Source organism: Petromyzon marinus, chromosome 40 (assembly GCF_048934315.1).
Source record: "Petromyzon marinus isolate PM22_M1 ecotype Great Lakes invasive population chromosome 40, UKy_Petmar_22M1.pri1.0, whole genome shotgun sequence".
NCBI classification, from domain to species: Eukaryota; Metazoa; Chordata; class Hyperoartia; order Petromyzontiformes; family Petromyzontidae; genus Petromyzon; species Petromyzon marinus.
In genome coordinates, this window is record NC_133706.1 from 12,431,703 (window position 1) to 12,453,433 (window position 21,731).

The 21,731-nt window shown below is 54.6% G+C and overlaps 1 protein-coding gene across 4 annotated transcripts in view; it reads left to right on the forward strand.

Annotated features, from left to right (window-relative positions):
* Positions 1-2,140: 2,140 nt before the first annotated feature.
* Positions 2,141-21,731, forward strand: part of LOC116950758 (retinal dehydrogenase 2-like) — a 33,906-nt gene continuing 14,315 nt past the window's right edge. For 3 of the 4 annotated variants that reach the window (XR_012946487.1, XR_012946488.1, XM_032968791.2), the window contains exons 1-5: positions 2,141-2,439; positions 2,752-2,876; positions 14,298-14,402; positions 15,098-15,238; positions 16,590-16,719. Coding sequence is in view for 2 of the 4 variants with exons in the window: in XM_032968791.2 (XP_032824682.2) it covers positions 2,781-2,876; positions 14,298-14,402; positions 15,098-15,238; positions 16,590-16,719 (472 nt within the window). In the remaining 2 variants the exon portion in view is untranslated. Of the gene's footprint in view, positions 2,440-2,751; positions 2,877-14,297; positions 14,403-15,097; positions 15,239-15,415; positions 15,785-16,589; positions 16,720-21,731 lie in introns of those variants that run through there. The other variant, XM_032968792.2, reaches the window with a different exon arrangement.

A 21,731-nucleotide genomic window follows, 5' to 3' on the forward strand; every position in this document is an offset into this window, starting at 1 on the left:
TTCATCGGTTGCGTAACGCTGTGTGGAAGCTACCTGGTCTGTCGCTCCGCACTAAGCTTCAGGTCTTCTCGGCCACGGTCATTACCTCCCTCTCTACCCTTGCGAAACGTGGACCCCCTTAATGGAGCATCTTCGCCGGTTGGAAACATTTAGGCTGGCCTGCCTACGACAATCCATCCTGGGTTTAACCAGGCTGGATTGTGTGAGCAGCTCAAAAATCCTTGAAAGATCTGGGCAAGGTCCCATCGGTGAGCTCCTCCGGCAGGCAAGGCTGCGTTGGCTGGGTCATGTAGCCCGCATGCCCAGCCACCGCATGCCGAAACAGCTTTTGTTCGGCCGGATCGAGGGGGGCTAAACGGGCGCGGCACGGGCTAGAGAAGAGATGGAGTGATGTGGTACAGGAGGACGTGGAGCTGAGTGGACTTGCCGATGACTGGTAACAGCGGTGTCAAGATCGGCCTCTGTGGAGGAGGCTCGTGAAGGACGCTATTGGGCAATTGGAGGCAGTCGCCCTCCAACAACAACGGAGGGCGGAGGAGCGACGCTCACAGCAATGAGCGGAGCGCCGGGTGGCTAAAGCACAGCAGATTGGCACAGTAGGGGGCACAGGTGGTGCACCAGCCACTCATCTCAGTCAGTCGACCCGTGGCACCTGAGTCTGCCCCGTGACCTCCTGCCCGCGGGCGTTCGACACCACGTGGCCTCAAGGTGCACATAGCCTGGCACAAGCGTCGTGGTCACGTCACCGCCACTTAGTGGCGAATGGCGGTTGTTGTTGTGGGTGTGTGGGTGTGTGTGAGCTTGTGTGTTTGTGTGAGTGTGTGGGTGTGAGTGTGTGGGTGTGTGTGTGTGGGTGTGTGGGTGTGTGTGTGTGGGTGTGTGTGCGTGTATGTGTAGAAAAAGGTCTCTAAGGTGCAGGTGAGAGACAGCGAGTGGTGGCTGTTCAACGGTCTGACGGCGTGGTGGTGGTAGGAGCTGTCTCGGACTCTGCTGGTCCTAGATGCTCCTGCTACTGCCTACCAGACGGTAGCAGAGTGAACCGTCAGTGGCTCGGGTGGCTGAGCTGCTCAGTGATCGTCCCGGCCTTCCTACGACACCGAGCGGTGCAGATGTCCTGAAGGGCAGGCAGCGTGCCTCCGGCGGGAAGGCGTTGGGCTGACTGCACCAGCCTCTGCAGCGCCTTGCGATCGAGGGCGGTTGGGGTCGCCGTTCCAGGCGGCGATGCAACTTGACAGAATGCTCTCATTGGTGCACCTGCAGAAGTCCACGAGGGTCTTAGGGGCCATGCTGAATTGTTTCAGTCGCCTGAGGTTCAAGAGGCGCTGTCGCGCCTTCTTCACCACGGTGTCTATGTGGATGGTACCATGTGAGGTCCTCAGCGATGTGCGCGCCCAGGAAATTTGAAGTTTTTGACCCTCCCCACTGCGGCCCCGTCGATGTAGATGGGGGCGTGCTCTCCCTGCGGTCTCTTGTTACAGCCCTGGGCCTGTGATGGTAATTCCACATTTATAAGGCGTGGGGAAAGTCTATCCATAGTACAACCACCAATTGACTTTCCCTCAAAGTGGTGCTCGTTTTTATCAACCCCGAGTCAACCCCTTGACCTTTCCATTTGCAAACTGCTCACTCCACCCCTGAGTCACCCGGCAGATTGTGGTCACAACTTTAATCGCGCTGTTTATTGCCGGCCGCTGTGACTGACACCTGGCGGCGTGAGTGCCTTGCCCCTGTTGGTATCTGCGCTGGTGCTACCGCCACGGCTACCGCCAACGCGGCGGTGGCGGCGTGGCCCACGAATCCGCTTGCTTCGTTAAGTTCCCCGGAGATCCCGGATTCGGCGAAACGAGCGCCGTGAACATGAAAAGGCGACAGCGAGCGAGAGTCTTGCCGAGTCGAGAGTCTTGCCGAGTCGAGAGCGACCGAGGGGAATGAGTTTTTACTCCGCGCGACATTATCGACTCCGTGGCAGCGTCCGAAAAACAAGGTCCAGGCTCGGGCCAACCTTTGACCCTGAGATGAGATTTTATTTTGTTGTATTATCGGGGGGCTGACTGATCATTAACACGAATAGACCCGAGCAGAAGCGTGCACGCAAGGTCACCATGGCCCACCCACTCTCCTCCCACCATCGCTGCACTTCAACTTAATAGTTGAAGCTGGCAAAAGCTCTGTGGTGTAACCACTCTTGCTGTCTCTCGGTGTGTCACAACGTGTCCTTCCACTCTCCCTCTCTCTCGGTGTGTCACAACGTGTCCTTCCTCTCTCTCGGTGTGTCACAACGTGTCCTTCCTCTCTCGCTCTCTCTCGGTGTGTCACAACGTGTCCTTCCACTCTCCCTCTCTCTCGGTGTGTCACAACGTGTCCTTCCTCTCTCGCTCTCTCTCGGAGTGTCACAACGTGTCCTTCCTCTCTCTCCCCGGCTCAGCACCGCAGAGGCAGGTTCGTATGGTCGCATCGCGCCAGTCGGTATCTCTCCCAACACTACCGCCCGCTTCCCACCTACACACAAAGACAAAGATCCCCCGTGTAGCCTGACACAGACTGTCGGGGCAAGTTCTGTTAGCGAGCACCTATGAAGGCCGGCACGGCACACGAGGGGGTGGGTGGCCAGCAACCACGCCCGGCCGCCTTTGTCTCCCCAGTGGCGATGGTCACACACCGCGCACACGCAGCGCAACACTTGCATGCTCATCGGAACTTTCTGCCTCCCACTCGGACCCCACCATCCCACCCCCTCCCCACTCGTCGCAGACTCGTCGCGGCGCACGCTGACGCTGGCCATGGCGCAGAGGGGCGACGGAGTGGGCAGAGTGGGCGAGGGGGCCGGGGGGCCGATCCCCACGCCCGTGGCTGACCCCCAGATGAAGTACACGCAGGTACGGCGGGCGCGTGGGGCCTCTGGCGGCGCGTCAACGTGGGCCTGTGCGCGTGCGAGTACCTGGTGCGGTGCGCACACATCGCCACGAGGGAGACAAAGGCGGCCGGGCGCGGTGTTGGCCACCCAGGCCTCGTGTGCTTTCCCCGCCTTCATAGGTGCTCGCTAACAGCACTTGTCCCAACAGTCTGTTCAGGCTATACGGGGGGTCTTTGTCTGTGTATGTGTGTGTGTGCAGTGTATCTGTAGGGAGCGGTAGTGCAACGGTTAGCGCTACGCTGCGCTACGAACCCCAATACCCGAGTTCGATTCCCGCTCATGGCCACCAACATCGGTGACGATTCTCTCTATCGGTTCTGGGCCTCCCCTAGGTCGACTCAGCTTCAAACGAGTCCCTGGTGCGGTGTGTAAACATCGCCACTGGGAAGACAAAGCGGCCCTGCGTGATGCTGTCCACCCACCCCGTCGTGTGCCGTTCCGGCCTTAATAGGCGCTCGCTAACAGCGCTTGCCCCTACAGTCTGTATGGCTGTGGTGGGAGTAGTACGTGACACGTACTTAAGGTGGCTTGCATGAAACAGTCCAGCAAATAGAATGATTGACCTATCTTGGATCTGTTTCCCGGGGCCTTCTCTACGTCGACTAGACCATAGATAAGCCTCTGTGCCCAGTTGCATGAAATCACAGTTTGTCATTTCAAGTATCGTACTAGATGAACACTTACATATACGCGGGGAGGTGCTGACCACACCACCCGCTGATGCACCGAGCCGGCCTTAATAGGTGCTCGCTAACGGCAGTCCGTATGGCTCTGCGGATAATCATGGATTGGGATTTAGATTTCACAAGCATCACGACCCACGTATGGACTTGCACGGGGAACAACCGCAATGATAATTAATGACTGTAGTTTATATCGTGGCTTTTCATTAAGCATCTCAAAGCGCTGTACAGGACACAGCAGCAGACACTCAGCATAAAAATAAGATAATACATTTTAAAATAATAATTTACTAAATGTTTACGTCCACGCCAACGGAGGCCGCTCGATCGTACAAACGAGACGCAATGCGTAACGAGAAACAAGACCAACGAGACGATCAAAACATCACCGCGGTCGATTCTAAAACTCTCGCAAAATCATTCCCAATATTCACGTCGTCGGTATAGCCCGTCAGCGTAGCTGCGGATAACGAGTTCGTTATTAGTTTTTATTTTTTGGATATTTTTCCGGATTGACCGAAATTCCGAAATCTCATCCCCTGCTTTTGGGATGTTTTTTTATTTTTCGTATTTGAACGGAAAGTGGTGAGCACGTATCTCGTCGTCGGGAGGAAGGTAGCTTGAGCCAGAGATGTAAACTCCCTCGCCTGGTATGGAGGAGGTCGTGGGTTCCATCCCGATCCTGACGCCTGCTGCTGCTGTATATTTGGAGTTTGCGTGTCTCTCTCTCCCCGCGGTCGCGTGAATTTTTCTTCGGATCCTCCGGTTTTTCCCTCCACATTCAGAATCAACATCACACGTTCATGTTATTTGGCTGTTATTAATTTCCACGCGATGATGAGCCACTTCGCTGGGCTATCATTCGTGGCAGCCAGGTCGCTTCTGGGAAAGAGCTGCGTAGCGCAGAGGGCATTACCGCCGTAAAATAAACTTACAGAACCCACATGCTAGTTCACAAGGGCGCTGCTTACAACGCTGGAACCCACCGCACCTCGTGAGCACTGTGGCACAGTCCACAGGCTCGCGGCGGCGGTGACGGCGACACGGAAGACGCCAGGCGCAGCTCCACCCTGCTGCCGTGGCTCTCCCGCGAGCCGCTGCCAGACGGAGCCGTGGACGCTCCCAGACGCGACGCTTCGTGCGCCCGGCGGGGGCGAGGTGGCAACGCGGCGGCCCGGCGGTGGCGCGCTCGCCGCGTTTGTTGCAGAGATTCGCGGTTTGAATCCGGCTGGCCTGCCCTGGTTAACACTGCGGGAGGCGTGTGCGCGTGTGCGCGTTAACCGTACAATGGGGAGCGGCGGTGCAGTGGTTAGCGCTACGCTGCGCTACGGACCTGGCCACCCGGGTTCGATTCCCGCTCACGGCCAACACCGGTGGCGATTATCTGAACCGGTCTTGGGCCTCCCCTAGGTCGACTCGGCCTCAAAATGAGTACCTGGTGCGATGTGTAAACATCGTCACTGGGGAGACAAAAGCGGCCGGGCGAGGTGCTGGCCACCCACCCCCTCGTGTGCCGTACCGCTAACAGCACATGACCCTTCAGTCTGTTAAGGCTACACGGGGGATCTTTGTCTTTGTTAACCGTACAATTACGGCGACGCGGATGTTCAGCGGTGGCGTGAAGTCGTTCGAGAAGAGAGCCATTCGCGTGTGTTACCGGGGGGCGTCTGGGTCCAAACGTTTTGCCAAATGTTTTGAATTACTCAACAGCTCGTTCCATTCGGGATTCAGTTACCGCCCCCCCCCCCCCCCCACTTTGCCCCACACAAAAGAGGGCCCAGACCACGGCGCCGCTAATGAATAAGGAGGGGGGGGGCACCACGTGGCCCTCTGATCTCGACCTCCAGGGGCCTCTGGGTTGGCTGTGGCTGTGGGGGGTGATGGGAGTAGTCGACGTGCAGCGACGAACACGGATCGCACCCCCCCCCCCCGGCTATTATAAATAACGTCTCTCCCCCCCTCCCCCTCTCGACTAACAGAGTAAATGATCGGACAATGTCTCTCTCTATTGATAATTAATCCATCTGCCCGCCTCATAAATGACAGCGTTGCGTCCGCAGCCCGTCGGCAGCACGGCCTTCTGGGAGCGCGTCATTTGAGCGGCGATGCGGCCCAGGACTGGTTCAGATCGATCATCGTCACCGCCGTTGGTGGCCACGGGCAGGAATCGAACCCGGGTCGCCGGGTTCGCAGCGCGTCGCGCTAATCGCTGCGCCACCACTCCCCACACACGCGCCGTGCCGGCAGTGACGAGTGCTCGCGAACGTCACGTGCCGCACGGGGGCGGGGGGGGGGTGTTGTGGGTCACTCGCGACGGTGATCGCGAGTGACCTCCTTCACCGGCGTCGGAGGCCGAGCGCACCGAGGGCAGCCGGGGACAGCTCGGGGGGGCACACCGGAGGGATCGTGCGGGCGGGCGCTGTCGCGACCGTCGGCGTCGCTATCGCGAGTCGAAGGTCGCCGCGCGTGCCGGAGTCCAAAGGGTCGTGGGTGTAACGTTGAGCGGCTGTCTGAGGGAGACATTGGGGGCGGGGGTGGTGGAGAGGGGAGATGGCGAGAGGGGTTTGGAACCCGTGCGGCTTCGCGAACCCCCCCACCCCCCCGAGGGAGCGACCGCCTCGATGGCCCGCTGAAGGCTGGAAACCTCCGCAAAGCCACGCCCATCGTGACGCGGCCAATGGTGGCATCGACGTCGCCAAGCCGCGCCCGTCACCTCCCGTCCAGCGGCGCTGCACGACCGATGGCATCGCAAGGATTGTCGCGTCATTAGACCTCCTTTGCCAGTACCGAAATGTAATAATAGGGTTTTTCCCCTTTTTTCTGGCCACAAAACTGAAACCTTTTTACGAGGATTCATGTCTGCATCAACCACAATACCTGCAGTCAAAATGCAAACAAAAAACGTACTTTGATTTAAAGCTTTCATGACTGCAGGGATTCATATTCTTGGTTCTTTCAGTAAAGTCACGTTGAAGGGAAACAATAAAACAAATAAAATATATATAAAACAATAAAATTCTCACGATGTTTCGACTGTAACACAAACAGTCATCATCAGGTGTGAAAACCAACGGCAAGAACATTTGAAAGAAGTGGCGGTTTGTATAAATAATATAAACCGCCACTTGTATAAACTGCCACTTCTTTCAATTGTATAAACCGCCACTTGTATAAACCGCCACTTCTTTCAAATGTTCTTGCCGTTGGTTTTCACACCTGATGATGACTGTTTGTGTTACAGTCGAAACGTCGTGAGAATTTTATTGTTTTATATATATTTTATTATTTTATTGTTTCCCTTCAACGTGACTTTACCGAAAGAACCAAGAATATTAAAAACATACTATGATAATATATGCATTGTCCTTGAAACTGATTGGTCCACACCAAGGGACCGCTTTCTTTTGGCGTACGCCTTTTGGCGTCATCTGGTCGAGCACCAATTGGGTCGAGGCTCAAAAGAAAGCCGTCCCTTGGTGTGGACCAATCAGTTTCAAGGACAATGCATATATTATCATAGTATGTTTTTTGTTTGCATTTTGACTGCAGGTATTGTGGTTAATGCAGTAACATGAATCCTTGTTAAAAGGTTTCAGTTTTGTGATTGTCGCGTCCTCTGATTGGTCGGTGCAACGGGACCGATCGTTAATTAACTAATTGTCCGCGTAATCCGATGACGTGGCGAGTGGCGCGTGCGTCATCGGGACCGCGAACCGAGAGCCCATAGCGGCGCCACTTCGCTTTTTCAGCAGGAAAAAAATATGTTGTTGTTGTTGCTTACAACTATTGTCAAGACACCCCCGTCATGGCCACTGGCGGTTGTTGTTGTTGTTGTTGTGCGTTAGTGAGTGCTTCTGACGGGGGTGTGTGTCTGTGTGTGTACACGTGTGTGTATACACATACCTCTACTCGGGGCAGCAGACTGCCAAACAACAGGGTGTGGCTCTTCTTTTGAACAAAAGAATGAAGGGTGCGTGGGAGCGTGGCGGTGAGGTGTGGGAAGCTGTAAGCCCCAGGCTACTTTGGGCTCACCTTCCCATCAACCGGAGGCGAGGAGTGGTGGTCGTGGCTACTTATGCCCCCACCGAAGACGAACATCCGTGGAGGGATGCAGGCAAGCCGATGAATCAGATGCCTTCTATGACCTGTCACAGGTGCTGGCTAAAGTGGCCCCTCGGGATAGAGTCATCTTGTTAGGTGACTTCAATACCCGAGTTGGTCATGATGCTGGCACCTGGTCTGGAGTGATTGGAGGGCATGGGCCAGATCAGCTCAATAACAACGGTAGGAGGCTGCTAGATTTTTGTGCAGCCCACGGGCTTGTAATTACCAACACGCTGTTTCGGCATCGGTACATCCACACAACATCATGGATGCATGCCGGGTCCAAGCAAGAACATCTGCTGGACTACATAGTGACGGACAAGCGAATGCGAGCCCATGTCCTTGACACCAGGACCTACTGTGGAGCTGATCTGCCCTCTGACCATCGACTAGTCATCTGTAAGATGCGCCTGACATTCTTCCACTCTGGTGGTGGGTGAACACCCCGGACCCCATTCCAACCTAAAGTGGCCTGGTCTCAGCTGATGAAAGTTGCAAGCGAGAATTTCATCATCGCTTGTGGCTGGGGTTGGCATCGTCCCCCACTCCTCCTGATGTCGAGGGTAAATGGGCGAGGTTTAGGACTGTGACTCATGCAGCTGCAATGGCTGCTTTGGGTACGCGGTCCAGCCCTCTCCAGAGACCCTGGCTGACAGAGGAGGTGTTCAGGATGGTTGAGAAAAAGCGACAGGCCCACTGTCATCGGCTACAGAATCCCACGTCAGAGAAGGAGGAGGCTTACCGCAGCCTTCGCTCGGAGGTTCGGAGAGCCGTGAGGCGCTGCAAGGATGGGTGTACTCGCGGGTTGCTGAGAAGATGGAGTCTGCCTCAATGGCCCGCGATCACAAATCTCTATTCAACTCCATCAAAAAAGTAACCTGCAGCACCACACCTATTACCATCATTAGGGGAAAAAACGGTGTTCCAAACTCCGACCCCCAGGAACAGGTTTGCAGATTTGCTGAGCATTTCTGTGAGGTCCTGGGGGAGGGGAAACCCCTCAGCCAGGAAAAAATCGTGGCACAAAGTGGGGATGACCCTGCTGAGGCTGCGGTGCCTCAAATATTGGAAGAAGTCACCCCCTGTGAGTGGCTGGCTGAGGTGCCATCTGTTGAGGAAGTACTGAAGGCGATCCGGAGTCTGAGACCAGGAAAGGCACCGGGAAGAGATGATCTCCCAAGAGAAATTCTGAGGGAGGGTGGCGTTTGTGCACAGGCTGCCCTATGTGACATCATAACAACAGTCTGGACCACTGGACGAATTCCGCAGGATTGGAAGGATGTCCTGGTGGTCCCCCTCTTTAAGATGGGGGACCGCACAGACTGTAACAACTACAGGGACATATCACTCCCCAGTGTGCCGGGAAAGGTCCTGGCAAGGAATGTTCAACATCGCCTTGCCAGGCACGCTGGGGAGAGGCTTGCGGAGCCCCAATGCGGTTTCAGGAAAGGGCGGTCCTGCACAGATGCCATATTTTCTGTCCGTCTGCTACAGCAGAGGTGTAGGGAATTCCAACATCTCTGCTTTATTGACCTGGTCAAGGTCTATTATACCATCAGTAGGCCTGGGCTCTGGGTTGTTCTTCGTGCTTTTGGAGTGCCTGACCCCCTGCTCACGATCATTAAGGACCTTCATGATGGTGAGCGGGCCCGGGTAAAACTACGTGGCCGGGAGTCAGAGCCATTCCCTGTACACCTTGGGGTGCGACACTGATGTCCTCTGGCTCCCACATTATTTAACATCTATTTTGACCACGTAGTTCGTGAAGCCTTCAATAGTTGTACCGGGGGAATCTCCATATGATACAGATATAATGGGAGGCTGATCGATGCCCGAGTGCGGTCAAGGGATGGCTCCCTATTGCTCAACCACGTTATGTATGCCGATGATTTGGTAATAGCTGCTCATTCAGAGGAGGAGTTGGAGACGCTGCTGCTGAGACTGGAGCGTGCCACTAAGAGATGGGGCCTTACCATCAGCCCCACCAAAACTAAGCACCTGCCTGGGTATTTTGTACCATTGGACACTCCACCCCCACAACTCCCAATCGGTGATGGGGCAGTTGTGGAGAGAGTGGAAAGTTTCCCATACCTGGGCAGTGTGCTTATGACCGGCTCTAGTTTAACAGCAGAGGTCTCACTCCGAATGAGTCGAGCGGCAATATCTTTTCATCGGTTGCGTAACGCTGTGTGGAAGCTACCTGGTCTGTCGCTCCGCACTAAGCTTCAGGTCTTCTCGGCCACGGTCGTTCCCTCCCTTCTCTACGCTTGCAAAACGTGGACCTCCTTAATGGAGCATCTTCGCCGGTTAGAAACATTTTGGCTAGCCTGCCTACGATCCATCCTGGGTTTAATCAGGCTGGATTGTGTGAGGAGCTCACAAATCCTTGAAAGATCTGGGCAAGGTCCCATCGGTGAGCTCCTCCGGCAGGCAAGGATGCGTTGGCTGGGTCATGTAGCGCGCATGCCCAGCCACCGCATGCTGAAACAGCTTTTGTTCGTCCGGATCGAGGGGACTGAACGGGCGCGGCACGGGCTAGAGAAGAGATGGAGTGATCTGGTACAGGAGGACGTGGAGCTGAGTGGACTTGCCGATGACTGGTACCAGCGGTGTCAAGATCGGCTTCTGTGGAGGAGGCTCGTGAAGGACGCTACTGGGCAGTTGGAGGCAGTCGCCCTCCAACAACAACGGAGGGTGGAGGAGCGACGCTCACAACAACGAGCGGAGCGCCGGCTGGCTAAAGCACAGCAAGTTGGCACAGTAGGGGGCGCAGGTGGTGCATCAGCCAGTCATCTCAGTCAGTCGACCCGTGGCACCTAGGTCTGCCCCGTGACCTCCTGCCAGCGGGCGTTCGACACTTCACGTGGCCTCAAGGTGCACATGGCCTGGCACAAGCGTCGTGGTGACGTCACCGCCACTTGGAGCCGAATGGCGGTTGTTGTTGTATACACGTGTGTGTGTACACGTGTGTGTGTGTGTACACGTGTGTGTACACGTGTGTGTGTGTTTGTGTGGGGAGCGGTAGTGTAGCGGTTAGCGCTACGCTGCGCTACGAACCCGGCGACATGGGTTCGATTCCCGCTCACGGCCAACACCGGCGACGATTATATGAACCGGTCCTGGTCCTCCCCTAGGTTCGACTTAGCCTCAAATGAGTACCTGGTGCGGTGTGTAAACATCGCCTCGAGGGAGACAAAGGCGGCCGGTGTGGTGCTAGCCACCCAGCCCCTCGGCCTTTACAACTGCCCGCTAACAGGCACTTGCCCCGACAGTCCGTCAGTCTACACGGGGGATTTTTGTCTTTTTATTATTCTGTTTTTTGTTGTTGTGTTTTTTGTTGTTGTGCAAGAATCGTTGCTGACCACAGGGCCAAAAGCCCCCCCCCCCCCCCGTCAAGCTGGGCGCAGTCGATAAGAGTGGATATGGGTAGAGGCTCAGCCCTGAAACTGCTCTCCCCGCAACGCTGGGGCCTGCACAAACTATCAATTCCAGTTCAGTAATTCTGCACTTGCTCTATTACTATAGTACTATACCGCCTTCAACTTTTATGAACGACTGGGTGTTTAAGGTTAGCGATTTGTCGTATTATCTCATCGTATCGCAAATGACAAATACAATTACTTTACTCTGCAAGTAAAACATTTGTCTTTTAATATTTATGTGTTTTTTTTTATTTAGGGCCCCTTCATAACTTACTAGCGGGAAGTACCCGGCGTTCGACGTACACACACACACACATCGACCCACACACAAACACATCGACTTACACACACACATGGACTCACACACACAGACATCGGTCGACTTTACACACACACATGGAGTTACACACACATCGACTTACACACACACATGGACTCACACACACAGACATCGGTCGACTTTACAAACACACGTGGAGTTACACACACACATCGACCCACACACACATGGACTCACACACACATCGACTTACACACACATAGACTCACACACACACACACATCGACTCACACACACATCGACTTACACACACACATGGACTCACACACACAGACATCGGTCGACTTTACACACACACGTGGAGTTACACGCACACATCGACTTACACACACACATCGACTTACACACACAGACATCGGTCGACTTTACACACACACATGGAGTTACACACACACATCGACCCACACACACATCGACTTACACACACAGACATCGGTCGACTTTACACACACACATAGACTCACACACACAGGCATCGACCCACACACAAACACATCGACTTACACACACACATGGACTCACACACACAGACATCGGTCGACTTTACACACACACGTGGAGTTACACACACACATCGACTTACACACACACACATCGACTTACACACACAGACATCGGTCGACTTTACACACACACATAGAGTTACACACACACATCGACCCACACACATCGACTTACACACACAGACATCGGTCGACTTTACACACACACATAGACTCACACACACAGGCATCGGTCGACTTTACACACACACGTGGAGTTACACACACACATCGACCCACACACACATGGACTCACACACACATCGACTTACACACACACATAGACTCACACACACACACACATCGACTCACACACACATCGACTTACACACACACATGGACTCACACACACAGACATCGGTCGACTTTACACACACACGTGGAGTTACACACACACATCGACTTACACACACACATGGACTCACACACACAGACATCGGTCGACTATACACACACACGTGGAGTTACACACACACATCGACCCACACACACATCGACCCACACACACATCGACTTACACACACACATAGACTCACACACACAGACATCGACCCACACACACATCGACTCACACACACATCGACTTACACACACACACATCGACCCACACACACATCGACTCACACACACATAGACTCACACACACAGACATCGACCCACACACACATCGACTTACACACAAACATGGACTCACACACACAGACATCGGTCGACTTTACACACACACGTGGAGTTACACACACACATCGACCCACACACACATGGACTCACACACACATCGACTTACACACACACATAGACTCACACACACACACACACATCGACTCACACACACATCGACTTACACACACACATGGACTCACACACACAGACATCAGTCGACTTTACACACACACGTGGAGTTACACACACATCGACTTACACACACACATCGACTTACACACACAGACATCGGTCGACTTTACACACACACATGGAGTTACACACACACATCGACCCACACACACATCGACTTACACACACAGACATCGGTCGACTTTACACACACACATAGACTCACACACACAGGCATCGACCCACACACAAACACATCGACTTACACACACACATGGACTCACACACACAGACATCGGTCGACTTTACACACACACGTGGAGTTACACACACACATCGACTTACACACACACATGGACTCACACACACAGACATCGGTCGACTATACACACACGTGGAGTTACACACACACATCGACCCACACACACATCGACCCACACACACATCGACTTACACACACACATAGACTCACACACACAGACATCGACCCACATATACATCGACTCACACACACATCGACTTACACACACACACATCGACCCACACACACATCGACTCACACACACATAGACTCACACACACAGACATCGACCCACACACACATCGACTCACACACACATCGACTTACACACACACACATCGACCCACACACACATCGACTCACACACACATAGACTCACACACACAGACATCGACCCACACACAAACACATCGACTTACACACACACATGGACTCACACACACAGACATCGGTCGACTTTACACACACACGTGGAGTTACACACACACATCGACTTACACACACACATGGACTCACACACACAGACATCGGTCGACTATACACACACACGTGGAGTTACACACACACATCGACCCACACACACATCGACCCACACACACATCGACTTACACACACACATAGACTCACACACACAGACATCGACCCACATATACATCGACTCACACACACATCGACTTACACACACACACATCGACCCACACACACATCGACTCACACACACATAGACTCACACACACAGACATCGACCCACACACACATCGACTCACACACACATCGACTTACACACACACACATCGACCCACACACACATCGACTCACACACACATAGACTCACACACACAGACATCGACCCACACACACATCGACTTACACACAAACGTGGACTCACACACACAGACATCGGTCGACTTTACACACACACGTGGAGTTACACACACGTCGACTCACACACACAGCTCAATCCGGCACTGAGGGAGAGGCAGAGAGCGAACGTGAGGTGAGCTGCAGTGTGGTGAGCGGGTGGATGGATTGGTGCCCCGCAGGATCGCAGTGTATGACTCCATCTACGCTCCTGCCTTCCCACCGCCTCTTTACCACCACCTTAACGACCACCATCCCCACCATAACCACCACCACCCCTCTACGCCCCCCCCCAGTTGTTCATCAACAACGAGTGGCAGGAGGCCGCGAGCGGTCGGAAATTCGACGTCACCAACCCCAGCACCGGACAGCTCCTGTGCTCTGTCGCCGAGGCCGACGAGGTGAGCCACCTCCACCACCTCCTCCCCTCTGTGTACACACTCTGTGTACACACTCTGTGTACACATTCTGTGTACACACTCTGTGTACACTCCCCCCTGTGTACACTCTCCCCTCTGTGTACACACTCTGTGTACACTCCCCCCTGTGTACACTCTCCCCTCTGTGTACACTCTCCCTCTGTGTACACTCTCTGTGTACACACTCTGTGTACACTCCCCCCTGTGTACACTCTCCCCTCTGTGTACACTCTCCCTCTGTGTACACACTCTGTGTACACTCTCTGTGTACACTCCCCCCTGCTCTCCCCTCTGTGTACACTCTCCCTCTGTGTACACACTCTGTGTACACTCTCTGTGTACACCCTCTGTGTACAGTCCCCCCTGTGTACACTCTCCCCTCTGTGTACACTCCCCCCTCTGTGTACACTCTCTGTGTACACACTTTGTTTACACCCTCTGTGTACACTCTCTGTGTACACTCTCCCCCTCTGTGTACACTCTCTGTGTACACACTTTGTGTACACCCTCTGTGTACAATCTCTGTGTACACTCTCCCACTCTGTGTACACTCTCCCTCTGTGTACACTCTCTGTGTACACTCTCCCACTCTGTGTACACTCTCTGTGTGCGCTCGCCGGTGATGACGACGATGATGACGATGGTGATGCCGGTGATGCCGGTGGCGGTGTGCGCAGGAGGACGTGGACCGCGCGGTGCGGGCGGCGCGGGCCGCGTTCCGCCTGGGCTCCCCGTGGCGCCGCATGGACCCGTCGGCGCGGGGCCGGCTGCTCGCTCGCCTCGCCGACCTGGTGGAGCGCGACCGCGCCCTGCTCTCGGTGACTCCTCCACGCCACTCCGCGCCCACCGGCTCGCGGCGACTCGGCTCACGCCGGCCGGGGCGGCCGCGGCGTTTCGCCGCTCCTTTGCCCCGGGTTTTCTCGGTCCGCGAAGGTTTTTTTCTCCCGGTTCCAAAGCTTGCGGCCCACCCCGGCGAACGTCCGCCGCCACGCGCCGCCCGCGCCGCGTGGCGGCGGACGCGGAGGATCCCGCGAGGCCGCCGGAACGAGAGGTCGTCGCGCTCGACTCGCGGGTTACTTGATTGGGCGCTGCCACGCAGCACCTCTGCCGGCTGTGTCGAAGGGCGCTCGGTGTCTGAGAAAGACGGCAGCCTGGCGCTGGGCGAATGGCGTGGATACCCAAATGTATTGTTGTTATCGTGCTGTATTCGAGTACCTCCGGTATTCACCGGGGCCGCCCGCCCGATTCGAGCTGCGATTGCGCCCCTGCTGGGCCCCCACTGGGCCGCTGCGTCACCACCACAACCTCCATCACTTGTGCATTGGGACATCCCGGCTGGAGTGGTGGTGGTGATGCTGGCGATGGTGAGGCTGATGATGCTGATGATGGCGATGTTGATGGTGATGATGGCGATGTTGATGATGGTGATGATGATGGTGATGATGATGGCGATGTTGATGATGCTGATGATGCTGATGATGGCGATGGTGATGATGGTGATGATGATGCTGATGATGGCGATGTTGATGATGGTGATGATGGCGATGTTGATGATGGTGATGATGATGGTGATGATGATGGCGATGTTGATGATGGTGATGATGGTGATGATGATGGCGATGTTGATGATGGTGATGATGGTTATGATGATGGCGATGTTGATGATGGTGATGATGGTGATGATGATGATGGCGATGTTGATGACGGCGATGATGGCGATGTTGATGATGGTGATGATGGTGATGGCGATGTTGATGATGGTGATAATGATGCTGATGATGGTGATGATGATGGTGATGATGGCGATGTTGATGATGGTGCTGATGGTGATGATGATGGTGATGATGGTGATGATGATGGTGATGATGGTGATGATGATGGCGATGATGATGATGGCGATGATGGCGATGTTGATGATGGTGATGATGGTGATGATGATGGCGATGTTGATGATGGTGATGATGATGCTGATGATGGCGATGTTGATGATGGTGATGATGGTGATGATGATGGCGATGTTGATGATGGTGATGATGATGGCGATGTTGATGATGGTGATGATGGTGATGATGGCGATGTTGATGATGGCGATGATGGCGATGTTGATGATGGTGATGATGGTGATGATGATGATGGCGATGATGATGCTGATGATGGCACTCCCGCTAGACGCTGGAGTGCCTGGACGCGGGGAAGCCGTTCCTCACGACATACTTTGTCGACTTGGACGGGGTCATCAGGACACTGCGCTACTACGCAGGCTGGGCAGACAAAGTGCAGGGACGCACAGTGCCAGTCGGTGCGTAGACCACTCAGTCACACCCCTAACTAACTCAGTCACATCCCTAACTCACTCAGTCACACCCCTAACTCACTCACTCACACCCCCTAACTCACTCACTCACACCCCTAACTCACTCAGTCACACCCCTAACTCACTCACTCACACCCCCTAACCCACTCACTCACACCCCCTAACTCACTCACTCACACCCCTAACTCACTCACTCACACCCCCTAACCCACTCACTCACACCCCCTAACTCACTCACTCACACCCCCTAACTCACTCACTCACACCCCCTAACTCACTCACTCACACCCCCTAACTCACTCACTCACACCCCTAACTCACTCACTCACTCACACCCCCTAACTCACTCACTCACACCCCCTAACTCACTCACTCACACCCCCTAACTCACTCAGTCACACCCCTAACTCACTCACACCCCCTAACCCACTCACTCACACCCCCTAACTCACTCACTCACACCCCTAACTCACTCACTCACACCCCCTAACTCACTCACTCACACCCCCTAACTCACTCACTCACACCCCTAACTCACTCACTCACTCACACCCCCTAACTCACTCACTCACACCCCCTAACTCACTCACTCACACCCCCTAACTCACTCAGTCACACCCCTAACTCACTCACTCACACCCCCTAACCCACTCACTCACACCCCCTAACTCACTCACTCACACCCCTAACTCACTCACTCACACCCCCTAACTCACTCACTCACACCCCCTAACTCACTCACTCACACCCCTAACTCACTCACTCACTCACACCCCCTAACTCACTCACACCCCCTAACTCACTCACTCACACCCCCTAACTCACTCAGTCACACCCTTAACTCACTCACTCACACCCCCTAACTCACTCACTCACACCCCCTAACTCACTCAGTCACACCCCTAACTCACTCACTCACACCCCTAACTCACTCACTCACACCCCGTAACCCACTCACTCACACCTCCTAACTCACTCACACCCCTAATTCACTCACTCACACCCCCTAACTCACTCACTCACACCCCCTAACTCACTCACCCACACCCCTAACTCACTCACTCACACCCCCTAACTCACTCACACCCCCTAACTCACTCACTCACACCCCTAACTCACTCACTCACACCCCTAACTCACTCACTCACACCCCCTAACTCACTCACTCACACCCCCTAACTCACTCACTCACACCCCTAACCCACTCACTCACACCCCCTAACTCACTCACTCACACCCCCTAACTCACTCACTCACACCCCCTAACTCACTCACTCACACCCCCTAACTCACTCACTCACACCCCCTAACCCACTCACTCACACCCCTAACTCACTCACTCACACCCCCTAGCTCACTCAGTCACACCCCTAACTCACTCACTCACACCCCCTAACTCACTCACTCACACCCCCTAACCCACTCACACCCCCTAACTCACTCACACCCCCTAACTCACTCAGTCACACCCCTAACTCACTCACTCACACCCCCTAACCCACTCACTCACACCCCCTAACCCACTCACTCACACCCCCTAACCCACTCACACCCCTAACTCACTCACTCACACCCCCTAACCCACTCACTCACACCCCTAACCCACTGACTCACACCCCTAACTCACTCACTCACACCCCCTAACCCACTCACACCCCCTAACTCACTCACTCACACCCCCTAACTCACTCACACCCCCTAACCCACTCACACCCCCTAACTCACTCACTCACACCCCCTAACTCACTCACTCTCACCCCCTAACCCACTCACTCACACCCCCTAACTCACTCACTCACACCCCCTAACTCACTCACTCACACCCCCTAACTCACTCACTCACACCCCTAACTCACTCACTCACTCACACCCCTAACCCACTCACTCACACCCCCTAACCCACTCACACCTCCTAACTCACTCACTCACACCCCCTAACTCACTCACTCACACCCCTAATTCACTCACTCACACCCCTAACTCACTCACTCACACCCCCTAACTCACTCACTCACACCCCCTAACTCACTCACTCACACCCCTAACTCACTCACTCACACCCCCTAACTCACTCACTCACACCCCCTAACTCACTCACTCACACCCCCTAACCCACTCACTCACACCCCCTAACTCACTCACTCACACCCCCTAACTCACTCACTCACACCCCCTAACCCACTCACTCACACCCCCTAACACACTCACCCCCTAACTCACTCAATCACACCCCCTAACTCACTCACTCACACTAACTCACTCACTCACACCCCCTAACTCACTCACTCACACCCCCTAACTCACTCACTCACTCACACCCCCTAACCCACTCACTCACACCCCTAACTAACTCACTCACACCCCATAACTCACTCACTCACACCCCCTAACTCACTCACTCACACCCCCTAACTCACTCACTCACTCACACCCCCTAACCCACACACTCACACCCCCTAACTCACTCACTCACACCCCCTAACCCACTCACTCACACCCCCTAACCCACTCACTCACACCCCCTAACCCACTCACTCACACCCCCTAACTCACTCACTCACTCACACCCCTAACTCACTCACTCACACCCCTAACCCACTTACTCACACCCCTAACTCACTCACTCACACCCCCTAACCCACTCACACCCCCTAACTCACTCACTCACACCCCCTAACTCACTCACTCACACCCCCTAACTCACTCACTCACACCCCTAACTCACTCACTCACTCACACCCCCTAACTCACTCACTCACACCCCCTAACCCACTCACTCACACCCCTAACTCACTCACTCACACCCCCTAGCTCACTCAGTCACACCCCTAACTCACTCACTCACACCCCCTAACTCACTCACTCACACCCCCTAACCCACTCACACCCCCTAACTCACTCACACCCCCTAACTCACTCAGTCACACCCCTAACTCACTCACTCACACCCCCTAACCCACTCACTCACACCCCCTAACCCACTCACTCACACCCCCTAACCCACTCACACCCCTAACTCACTCACTCACACCCCCTAACCCACTCACTCACACCCCTAACCCACTGACTCACACCCCTAACTCACTCACTCACACCCCCTAACCCACTCACACCCCCTAACTCACTCACTCACACCCCCTAACTCACTCACACCCCCTAACCCACTCACACCCCCTAACTCACTCACTCACACCCCCTAACTCACTCACTCTCACCCCCTAACCCACTCACTCACACCCCCTAACTCACTCACTCACACCCCCTAACTCACTCACTCACACCCCCTAACTCACTCACTCACACCCCTAACTCACTCACTCACTCACACCCCTAACCCACTCACTCACACCCCCTAACCCACTCACACCTCCTAACTCACTCACTCACACCCCCTAACTCACTCACTCACACCCCTAATTCACTCACTCACACCCCTAACTCACTCACTCACACCCCCTAACTCACTCACTTACACCCCCTAACTCACTCACTCACACCCCTAACTCACTCACTCACACCCCCTAACTCACTCACTCACACCCCCTAACTCACTCACTCACACCCCCTAACCCACTCACTCACACCCCCTAACTCACTCACTCACACCCCCTAACTCACTCACTCACACCCCCTAACCCACTCACTCACACCCCCTAACACACTCACCCCCTAACTCACTCAATCACACCCCCTAACTCACTCACTCACACCCACTAACTCACTCACTCACACCCCCTAACTCACTCACTCACACCCCCTAACTCACTCACTCACTCACACCCCCTAACCCACTCACTCACACCCCTAACTAACTCACTCACACCCCATAACTCACTCACTCACACCCCCTAACTCACTCACTCACACCCCCTAACTCACTCACTCACTCACACCCCCTAACCCACACACTCACACCCCCTAACTCACTCACTCACACCCCCTAACCCACTCACTCACACCCCCTAACCCACTCACTCACACCCCCTAACCCACTCACTCACACCCCCTAACTCACTCACTCACTCACACCCCTAACTCACTCACTCACACCCCTAACCCACTTACTCACACCCCTAACTCACTCACTCACACCCCCTAACCCACTCACACCCCCTAACTCACTCACTCACACCCCCTAACTCACTCACTCACACCCCCTAACTCACTCACTCACACCCCTAACTCACTCACTCACTCACACCCCCTAACTCACTCACTCACACCCCCTAACTCACTCACTCACACCCCCTAACTCACTCAGGCACACCCCTAACTCACTCACACCCCCTAACCCACTCACTCACACCCCCTAACTCACTCACTCACACCCCTAACTCACTCACTCACACCCCCTAACTCACTCACTCACACCCCCTAACTCACTCACTCACACCCCTAACTCACTCACTCACTCACACCCCCTAACTCACTCACACCCCCTAACTCACTCACTCACACCCCCTAACTCACTCACTCACACCCCCTAACTCACTCACTCACACCCCCTAACCCACTCACTCACACCCCCTAACTCACTCACTCACACCCCCTAACTCACTCACTCACACACCCTAACTCACTCACTCACTCACACCCCCTAACTCACTCACTCACACCCCCTAACTCACTCACTCACACCCCCTAACCCACTCACTCACACCCCCTAACCCACTCACTCACACCCCCTAACTCACTCACTCACACCCCTAACTCACTCACTCACACCCCTAACTCACTCACTCACACCCCGTAACCCACTCACTCACACCTCCTAACTCACTCACACCCCTAATTCACTCACTCACACCCCCTAACTCACTCACTCACACCCCCTAACTCACTCACCCACACCCCTAACTCACTCACTCACACCCCCTAACTCACTCACACCCCCTAACTCACTCACTCACACCCCTAACTCACTCACACCCCTAACTCACTCACTCACACCCCCTAACTCACTCACTCACACCCCCTAACTCACTCACTCACACCCC